Here is an 11,243-nt window from a genome sequence, read left to right as displayed (position 1 = left end):
TCAGTGTAATTTGCTCCATTGATCTTTAGATAACCTCTTTGGTCGCTGGTTAAAGACACTCTATTTTTGGAGTCTGTTCTCCAGATCTTAACATGACGTTTGGACTCCAGAGGAGCGAAATATCTGAACCACTGGAACGTGACTTCCAAGGTACTCAATGTCGTCACACCACACATGAAACTCGTGTCCCGTCCAAGGACCACTGAGCTCTCAGGCGCCATATTATCAGTAACCACGATGTACTCTAGAATAAGACAAAGATGAAAAGTGACTTCAGATCACACGTATAGACAAGACATATGTTACTCTACATTTGTGTAAATCTTAGTTCAGGTTGGAAATAAAAAGAAAATTTTTCTCATAAAAATTTTCTCGATCACAGCATCAAAGTGTCGATAAAATATCAATGGTGCTGAGACTATGGGCCTTATTCGCCATTTTGGCCATAGACAATAGAAGAGCCCGAAGCAATTCAAGGCGTGGACAGTAATCGAATCTATCATAGACGATGCAATTCCTCTGCACATCGCCCATAACTCCCAACTTGGCTATCCGAAATATCTGGCGAAGGATGCAAGATGATAATGATGCAGTAGCATTTGGGAATATGACTACGAGCAAAACGAAATTCAAACAGATGAGTGACCATTCCCCATGTGGGCTTTTTAGGGTCAATCAAACAAGAAGAACCACAACTGGCCATAGGCAAACCGGTCGGCTCTTTATAAGAGCAGCTAACAAGTTGAATTAGCAACAACTTCAGTCTTGAACTCGGACTGAGCCACGCTGTCTCCATAGTTACAAAGAGGCAAACCAGTTGGCTACGTACAAGCACAAGGAAGGGTTGTGTTTTTGCAAACGTTGGCCGTGTATCACTTATATATCAACAGACTTAACTATTAGAGTGTAATGTGAAGTACTAGTTTTCTACCCCATATGAACCATGTGAGCGTTAGCCCTACTGATGGAATAGGGCCCACACAAAGAAAGAGAAAAACTCTGACCAGGGTGGGAATTGAGCCCACGACCTTGGGGGTTAGATCACCGCTGCTCTACCGACTGAGCTACAAGGTCAGACGGAAGCAGGCCGTGGGCCAGCCGAGAACCAGTGATCTACGAATTTGAATGCAACAACCCTGACTATTTTGGCCACGTTGTATCCGTAAAAAAAAAACAACCAAAAACCACTACTTTCACTGGATTAAGTAATCGTTTTGTCTTTCTAGTTATTCTTAGTTATTCCCGTATAAAACTAAAAGTTCATTCTAATGCCGCTATCAAATGATCAAAGAAATCGCGCGTTGATTGGCTGGAGTGGCAAATACCATAATACTATTTGCTTGACCCTCCAAACTTTTGCATAAGCATTTTTTTCTTCTTGGGATTTACAATGGTAGAGAAACTGGAAACTGGAAACAATGCTTATGCGAAATTTAGAGGGACAAACAAAGAGTATTATGGTATTTTTGATATTGCTTAATTGCTCAGAGGAGAAAAGATGAATTGTAACCTCCAAGTAATGGGTTCCTGGACGATGACAGTGAAAATGGTAACGGTGACGATGCTCCCTGAAATCTAAACCTTTACAGACCAAACAAGTGACACGTGACCGACGACGGGTGGCTCAGATTGTTGAGCAACAGACTTTCGTTCGGGAGATCGCGGGCTCACAAGCCCGGTCGGACAACCAACACTCAGGGTCTTCAAATAATTGAGGAGAAAGTGCTGCCATTGTGATTTCATCTGCAAATGGTTAGACTTTCAAGTCTTCCCGGCTGAAGTAAACCGTTTGCCCCATCCTGTTAATCAACACTGTGGGAGGTTAAAGATCCCACACACTATTCTATCAGAGCAGGGCATGGTGTTCCCGGTTTTGTGGTCTATCTCATGGAGACTTGTAAACCGCCATGAGAAAGTTTGCTATATGTGTGGTATATAAATTCATTTCCAATACCATTGCCATTACTTAACGTATCGTTCATCACCATGGAGATATTAAGCATCGCGTTTACGTGTCGGTAAACGCGAAACGCTGGGCTGCTGCTTGTCATAAAATCATGAAAATGATGTTATTCTAACTCGTCTCTCGCTTTTCAAAGTTACCTGATACCTGCTGCTAACACGCAAGAAATGAGCTCATATCAAACGAGTTTCTTCCATTTTTTGCAAAACGCAAATTTTAGTTCCACGCTTGCCGTTTGCCTGAAACGTCTCTCTAATGTCAAGCATCTCGCGGGAGTTTTCGTACGCCTTATACTGGCAACAATTCCCACTGGTCCATTTATTTTATGTCTCATTTCCGCATGATACACTTTATTTTTAAATGAGCTAACGTGGCTGAAACTTACCTACTACGCTAAGAAATCCTTTTCTGTGTGCTCTTCCAAGCTTGTTGGACGCTTCACAAGTGTACTCGCCGGAATCCATTGTGGTTACGTTTCGGATCACTAAATTTCCATTGGGATGAATTCGATATCTCCCAGTGCCTCGAAGCTGTAATCCTCCGAACAGCCACCGAATTATTGGTTTTGGTTCACCAACTGGGCGACAAGCAAACTCAACAGTTGATTGGATAAGAACTTTTTGATTTGTCTGAGGCGGTCGACTGCCAATGCCAAAGCCCGCTGGGATTTCTGGAGAAAATACGTATGACATTTTTTAATCAAATTTACAATACTAGTTGAGATGTTTTATTTCAAAGTGTCCTTGTGAGAGTAAAATTACTAGGTATTGAGATTAAATAAAAGTAAATAACCTTTATTTTTACCAGGCAATATTTGTTTTAGTTTGTGTTTGAAACCAAACTGGAGAAAGAAACACTTAAAGTGGGAAATTCACAAAGCTGTCCTGCTAATGCTTCGAAGGCAAAACAACTACGGGTCCTTGCTAGTTCAGAGGTGTTTCACACTTCCCTCAACAACATGCATTGAGGCTCGGAGCGAAGTGTTTTGCTCTGATCTGTCTGCTGTATATATATATATATATATATATATATATATTTTTTTTTTTTTTTTTTTTTTTTTTTTCACACTGCCATCCACAAAACACAAAACCCCTAATGAAGACAGTGGCTCACGCTCGCCTGCCTGTGCGCTTTTTGACATGTGACCCAAACTGTAATGATATCACTCGGCCATAGTGACCTCTTAAACAAGAAACCGGCCAAAGGAAAGGTCACCTTGAGCCCCCTGTGTTAGAGTCAACAAAGAAGTGTTACCTGAAACGTTAAGCTCGATGTCAGCGTGCATCTGCCCATGTTTGTTATTGACGAAGCATTGATAAATTCCCATATCTGCAGGTAAGAGTCTCTTAATTGTTAAATTCCCTTCATGAAACAAGTGCCTCTCAGTCCACATCATTGGTTTGCCATTGAAATACCAAGTGTATTGTACCGAGGGAATTCCGAATGCAACACAAGGCAATGTTATTGTCGAGTTTGATCCTGCAGTCGTGTCCTTTGGAGTTGTGATCCACTCCGGTTTTGCTGGAAGAGAAAAAAAGACACACAATTTTCAGTGAGAATTCGGGGATCTCCTCTACGACCTCAGCGCCACGCCCAACCTCGTCCCCAGGGCGCTTTTCCCCACCCAAAGCCAGGGAAAAACGCCCTGGGGGCTAGGGACGAGGTTGCGCCACGCTTTAACCTCCTTCACAGTCATAAAATATTGATAAACCAATCAGTTTTCTTAATTGTTGCAGACACGTTATAACGTGTTTTTCACTATTTGTTTTGTTAAAGCGCATTTAAACTCAAATATTTTTTGTCTACAATATTAAGCTCCCCACCCAAAGCAAACATGTTTAACCATTCTTACCCCAAAATTTCGCTTTTTGTGTGCTGGGCAAGACGCGCAAACGTCATCAAAACTAGCAGTAATTTGGACCCGCGGGTCTATTCTCGATTTGACGTCACAAACTGATTTGCAATGCACAATTTCCTTGAAAACGGAATGCAAAGCAGTTTGTGACGTAAAATCGAGAATAGACCAATGCCTCTCGCATCACGGTCGCGGATCCAAATAGAGGCAAGTTCTGCCAAGGTTACGGGGCTTGCACGGCACAGAAAAGGCGAAATTCTGGGTAGCAATGGTGACACACGTTTGCTCTGGATGGGGAGGTTTATATTAGGAACAAAAGATGTTTAAGTTTAGGTGCACTTTAAAGTAACGTTTTGATATCTTTCAGAAAAGTTTAGCATTCAGCAATATTTAAAAGCGTTTAACCAGTTTTTAGCATTGTTATCCAACAACAATACGTGCGTTTAATAGGTCCTAGTTTAAGGATGAGACCATTACACCTTGATATTGCTTCAGTAAGAACGTTTTATTGTTCTGGCTATGGCCCTAGTGGCGAATACCAGGGATTACACATGTCAGCCTATAGGGTTAAGCAGGCCTTGTTTTTATAACAATAATAAGCAAGGTGACACACGCTAACACCAACCCGCTGTGGCCAACACATCACGCATGCGCACAACTATTTCACCCGGTCAATTAGCAGACATGGACAGCTGTTTCGGCCTTTTGGGCCTCATCAGCATGGCGTAGCTAACATACCGGGCTTGTTTTTATGTTTGTAACAAGGCAGTTTATTGTATAGTTTTTAAAGATAAAATCAGCAGTAGACTTGCGATAACAAATACAATGGAATGGGAATTAGGAAGCTAAAGAGGTGGACAATGGCTGGCTTTGAAACTCAAGCATTTATTTTCACACAGACCTTGTTTCATTTGTTAACGCCATCTTGAGGTTGCCGGAGAATTCGCTTTGTGAATTTCTCATCCTCGTTTTACAGACCCAATCTAACTTTTGACTGTGATTTTCCCACAACTGACCATCCACACACAATATTCCCCTCAACATTCCTTTTACCTGCAAATGTTTCAGTTAGTGGAGAGTAGTCCCTTTTTGTAAGTGAATTTTTGCTGAGGCACCATCATGATACCCCAAAGGTTGTTAGTCTACCGCTGATTTCAACTTAAAACAGCTGTACAACAACTACCCCGTTGGGTTAAGCAGGTTTTCATAGCGTTCGATATTAGGAGAATGCAATTTTCAATCTTGGGTATCCTGTGCATATAGTGAGCTTACGGCAAGTTTTTGTTTTTTCAGCGCCATCTTGAATTACGTCACACGTGTATTGATACGTCATATGCGTAAATGACGATCGCGTGACTCGTGACTGTTTGTATGAGTCAATATTTGCACCAACACGTTGATTTGGGTCAAGGACATTTCTGAGTAAAAAATCTTTCGGACGATTTAAGCAAAATCCAGATTTTCACAAATTTAGTTTTTGTGACGTCATCACCTCTTCATGTCTTTATAGCATCCCTGCTCGTCTAGTGATTCTAACCTCCAAAGTTCTCCCAACGAATGCACTTCATAATCAATTTTATCGCTGTTTTATGTTTGAGATAAGGCGCTCACCTTCCATAGTGACAATAGTGGTTTTGGTATCGGATTGTCCTAGTCGGTCACTGGCTCTGCACTTGTATTTTCCAGCATCATCTTGATTAAAACTCTTGATTACCATTCTGTTGATATTCCCAGTCGCGCTTCCTAAGGTCGTATGCAGACCTCTTTTTCTAAGAGTGATCTTTGGAACTGGCCTAGAAAATACGGATAGTATTAATGATGATGATGATGCTAGGGTTCAGTTTTATATTTGTTTGCAAACTTTTTAAACTAGTTGATAACGACAGTATGTCGATGCCTCTAATGTAGCATGCTTAAGACTTAAATGACTTTAAACATTCCTTATTCATTTGAAGTGTTCGTAAACAGACTCGCAATTCCTAAGAGAGGGTAGCTACTGCTACCCCATTACACTACTTACTTTCCGTAAGCAATACACTCCAGGACAAATTCTTCTCCTTTTAAGGCTGTTCTCTGCACCTCAAATTCATCTGCTACCTTCGGCGGCTTGCCATAGGACGTGTCTTTTTAGAAAGAGATGGAAGGCAACAATCATGTAATAACAATTGTGAGACCTAAAAATGCCCTAAAAATGGCATGAAATAAAAATACCTTTGCACCCTCTGCAAGTGCATTTTTCACTTTTGTCCATTTCTTTGCCGTCGTCAGCAAAACAACAACGTGAAATAGCCAAATTTGAGGTTTTATGGAGAACGTCAGCACTTGGAAGATAAATATCTATTTTCTCCCCTAAATTAAGCGCCGTTCATAACGGTTTCATTCCTGAGGAGATGCCACAGCTTTGCCATATTATAAAGCGAGGAATAGTTGCGAAGTGATTGCAGTAACGCAAATTTGTGTTTTTAGATTACGTTCTCGTTGCCGTTCCCGTCGTCATTGCTAAAGCTCTCTAATAAGTGACCACGCAAACCAGGCATCAATTGTATCAGTTATGAGAAACGGCCGTGTTCTGTATCTGTCGTAAACTACCTCTAGGAAAGACAATAATATGGCCTCCATTTAGAGTCCAAATGAAGGCTACATTATTTTTCTACTTAGGCTTCTAAAGTAGCGAACGCCCAAATAGTCCATTTATAAGCGACAAGGGGCGCACAAAAACTTCGAAACATTTGTGTTCCGACCGTTTTAGACGCCGGGGCTTCGGAGAAATCAGACGTTTCAGACGAATTAAATGCCTGACATCGTTAGCTATTACCCCTGGGATTAACAATGGTCACCCGGCTTTGGTCTAAACCAAGACAAATCTATAGATAACCTAGTCTCCAAAAATCCCGCGACATTGACGTTATATGGGAGTTGTAAGAGCTTGGTTATCACCTCCTAGGTTTGGAAAGGATAGACGACGAAGGACAGTACTTCTCGCAATACGTGCTATATTTCTACATTACGACGTTTAGTAACTGGATTAAAAATTCCGCGCCACTATTCTCAGCCAATTGCAATCCTCGCAAGCGTTTCCCGCGCTTTTAAAGCCGGCTGCATACTTTTGCTTTGCATTAGGATTGGCTAATTTGACTCTCTGAGACTGTTATGATTGGCCAAAGAAATTATCCCAATCTCGTTTTCGCTGCACTCAATTAAAACCTGCTCTGAATGACAGTTTGACCAGCCCAATACACTAATCCGTTTGTATCAACGAATTACCTGGGAGAACGCTGAGAGAGAAGGTCTTGTTAACGTGCTTCATAATAAACAGATTCGTGACCGTACACACGTACTGCCCAGAGTCCTCCCTGGTCAGAAAGGCAAAGTGCAAGTCTCCTTCTTGACTTACAGCGTAGTGGGATGACTGTGCAAGCTGCTGTTTGCCAGTCTCTGTTTTCTTCGACCACTCTATGGTCCGATGGGGAAAAGAGTCTGGAGGTGTGCATCTTAAGACCTCCATGTTACCCTCGTTTTCCTGGACTATCTCGACTTTAACAACAAAAGGTTTAAGATCTGAAAATCAAAGAGACAGCGAAGCTTAAGAACACAAATTAATCCATGGCGGCGTTTTTCGTTTTTGTTTGATTTTTTTTTTTTTCAAAATGGCAGCCGTCACGGATCTGCCTTCATGGATTTCTGAGTTTTTCAAGACTCCCAAAAACACTCAAATTACGTAAATTAAACGAACACTTACAATAACAGGAGACCATGAGTAGAAGCCCCCCTATGCAGTGTACCCTTGAGTCAATCTTTCCACGAAATTTTCTATTTTTAGAAGTAACCTTTAATTAAGCAGGTGACTCACATTTACATCAATTTGCACGATTTGCATTATGTTGTCTTTGCTATTTTTGTCTTCGTTTGACAATAACCTTATTCTGATTGACCATTCTAAACGGCAGCGCGTGAAGAGCTGAAGAACTCGTAGCGTTCTAAAAATAGAAAGACACGCACAACGGCTGACTCATGGCGCTTCTATTAGAGAAAGGCAAGCTCCTAACCGAAGGCTCCTATCAATAGAGACCTTTAGATCAACGTTTACGGCTAAGCGCAAACTGTGGTTTGAGGTTTGCAGTTTGGCGTTAGAAGTTGTGATAGTTCGTGCATTTAGTTTCAAGTAAACAAGTACGGACCTCCATATTGAATTTCCTCGATGCTCAGTAGTGATGTTCCAGTCAATGAGAAAAATAAAACCACTGCTCTTTGGATTCTTTAGTTCACATGAAATGAAAGGTGAAAAGTTGCTTTCTATATTTGCCCCGTTCATGCGTCGGATAACGTAACTTCCACGCCATGGAGAGCTGAGGTAAATGACTTACGTGAAAACATTCCTTCCGCCGTTGAAAACGTCAAAACTTAGCTTCGAACGTGACGGCAAGCGCTAGTCACGTGACTTCTAGCAGTTTGAGGCTAGCCGTAAACGTGGATCTAAAGGTCTCTAATAACTATTTCAAAACCTTGCAGAAGCCTTTAATTTCCACGGAACATGACAATTCTTTCGGGAACTTGTAATGTTTCTTATACTTATTAATTTTGTTCCATATTATAAGTTACTTGTTATATTATCTATATTATTAGATTATTAATATTACTATATCATGAATATTGTTATATTATTGATACTAGAAGCTTGTTCGAGAACTGCTTATACTATCATTCTTGGTTTGCACTCACGTGATTAGACGGCCATGTTGATGCACAAAACAAAAGCAAACTGTCGCTCGCGTTTTGCATAATAATACTTTAATACTTTTACCAAATACTTTTTCGCTGTTGTTCAGTCCTGACCAACATGGCCGCCAATGACCTCAGGTGCAACCCAAGGATTGAAACTTGATCCACTTACACGCAAATCTGACGTCTGCAGTTCTACTAATGACAGACTGTCTACCGCTTGATACAAGACAGTAGTAATCCCCCTCGTCTCTTTGTTTTCGTGCATTTTTTACATGAAGTGACCCGTCTCTCGTGACCTGCATGTCAGGATCACGTGCTGCGTCCAATGGCGCCCCTCTTCGGTACCATTCCACCACGGACCCCGACGACTTGATACAGAGAACGGTGAAACTTGATTGTGAAACTGTAACATCCCCAGGTTCGCTAAGAATCACGGGTTTTTCGGCGCTACCTGTTGAGTCCAATAAAGTTTTAAAGAGTCGATTGATGAATGTCATTAACCTATTCTCTCAAGCATCGCACTTATTCACTGGACTTACTGAAAGTCCGGCCATAATTAATAAGAGCCAGGCGCGAACTCTTCGTATCAAATTTCGTTTTGTCAAGCCGTTTATCGAGCACCTTACAGGATTTATCCTGGAGTTTTAGACGTCTTGCTCGCCGACGGCTGTCCTCGGCTTGATCAACCGAGCAAACCGATTGGGAGTTGACTCCTGTCGTTGATCTTCGAAGGCAAATTCACCGAGGATTGACCACCCGACCATTACATACCACAAAAAGGAGAAGACTACGCCCTCTGCTCTTTGCAGAGCCTTGCATAAGTGAGATAAACTGGTTCTTATAAAAAAAAAAACAGAACTTTATGGTTGTTTATTACTAGTTATTACTAAAGCAACGAAAGCATAAGCGTTACACTTGCCTGGTCGCAGGTAAAGAAGTAAAAACCAACAGCAGGCAAAAATGTTAACGTCCCAGATGAACTTCATTGTTTATTATTGGGTTCATACTACCTGTATAAAGGGAAGAAAATTAGAATTTTGAGGCAAACAAGTTTTTCCAAGTGACACAAGCGAAGCACAAGCAACACGCGCAGACTCAGTAAAGCTGGTGTTAATTTGCGTGTTATGTGGTACTCTCGTTTGCGTTTACCCTAACATTATTGTTATTTGGCTTGCCCTGCCTCGATCAGCTTTTTCTAGCTATTTGCAGAGTAAGCCATCCACTAACTACTATATCTAGCTAAATAAAGTTGTTGTTGTTGTTGTTGTTGTTGTTGTTGTTGTCTGCATAACGTCGTGTAGTGGCAAACGTCAAAGATGTCCACACGGGGATTTTTTTTAATGTGGCAACGTTAAGTTTTGTAACAATTTCTACTTGTTCGCGTGAATAAGAAAATTTGCCCAAATCTCAGGTGACAAGTAAAACCTTACGCGCCAGCTTCTATGTAATAAAAATGGCCACATCAGGGGCCGTGGAGTACGTTTGAAAGTGGGGGGGGGGGGGGAGGGGCTAGTGCTTGGTTGTAAATCGCTAAGTCTCTGATCAAGCCGAAAACAACACCTTAAGAAAAAGTGGGGGGGGGGGGGGGAGAGCCTTCCCCTTTCCGCGGCCGATACACATGCCCCGGCGAAAAGAGAAGCAACCGCTCAAGACGAATAGGGATTTGTTGCGAAAAAGAAACTACTTAATTAATTAATTGGTTTCAAAAACGAAACGAATGACAAGGAATGAGACAAAACTCCAACCTGAAAGCGGTGAAAAACTATTGGCACTGAAATCTCATACTGCGCAGTTTCACAAAACCGGAGTCGGGAATTTAGTTAACCTACTGTGGAAGACACGCCTCAAAAAATGTTCGGTAATTTCTTTCTGTCGTGTACCCTGCACAAATGTCATTTTCTGGTGTTTTAAAAAAGTGCTTACCATAAAACCCAGAATTTTTTTCTTCAGACTCAAATATTCCTTCGGAAATGATCTTGTTGACAAGACTTTCTCAAAAGTGTCGGCTGCCTCAGAGGGAAGACATCTATATTGCGGTTCAAATTTTTTTGTGGTTAAATTTTTTTCAAACCAGGAGAATTTTAATTTTTCTTTTCGTAATATTCATTATCGTAATCTGAATTTATTTAAAGAAGTCAAAAAATTGAACCATACCATCTACATTGTAGATTTAAGTTGAAGCAAAGGGACGTCGATCAACAAAATCGTCTATTATATAGAATCGAAACATATTTTTTATTTCAGAGCCTCACAGGTCACTGTCGCTCAGCGCACCTCCCATTTTTGAAAATAGCCGCTTCAAGACATGACGTAATCATTGACCAATCGCGTACTCGGTCTTAGTTGTTTGAAAGATGGATAGAATGTTCATTGCTCCCTTCTTGTCTAGAGTATTTTATCCCTTGGACAGCGCGATCCACTTATTTATCGCAAAATCCCCAAAAATGTAATAGCTTATAACAAATATTTTCGGGAGGTAAGTGAAATCTCGCTGAATCTCAATACATTAAATTACACAAGACTACAGAATTTGAATACTCTTCGAGGCAACTCAATGTGGAAATTCTGAATTACCTGAGCACATCGCCCTCTATAAAAACTTTCCGAGGCGAAGAGGCGAAATTTCTTTCAAGCACAGATCCGGAATTTCAACGAGAAGCTCAAAATATGAAGCTGCAATTATAAGTCCCTCTGGCAATACAT

General features: G+C 41.1%; 1 protein-coding gene across 1 annotated transcript in view; it reads right to left on the bottom strand.

Annotated features, from left to right (window-relative positions):
- LOC138055879 (neural cell adhesion molecule L1-like) overlaps positions 1–9,037 on the bottom strand; it is a 27,766-nt gene extending 18,729 nt beyond the window's left edge. The window contains exons 1-7 of the mRNA XM_068901747.1: positions 8,710–9,037; positions 7,083–7,376; positions 5,839–5,941; positions 5,430–5,611; positions 3,218–3,484; positions 2,349–2,633; positions 1–244 (exon numbers count right to left, since the gene is read on the bottom strand). The exon at positions 1–244 is cut by the window's left edge and continues 77 nt beyond it. Of these exons, the coding sequence (XP_068757848.1) occupies positions 1–244; positions 2,349–2,633; positions 3,218–3,484; positions 5,430–5,611; positions 5,839–5,941; positions 7,083–7,376; positions 8,710–9,037 (1,703 nt within the window). The remainder of the gene's footprint in view (positions 245–2,348; positions 2,634–3,217; positions 3,485–5,429; positions 5,612–5,838; positions 5,942–7,082; positions 7,377–8,709) is intronic.
- Positions 9,038–11,243: the final 2,206 nt, after the last annotated feature.

This window comes from Montipora capricornis, chromosome 7 (genome assembly GCF_036669925.1).
Source record: "Montipora capricornis isolate CH-2021 chromosome 7, ASM3666992v2, whole genome shotgun sequence".
NCBI lineage: Eukaryota > Metazoa > Cnidaria > Anthozoa > Scleractinia > Acroporidae > Montipora > Montipora capricornis.
This window is presented reverse-complemented; position numbering and strand designations above follow the sequence as displayed.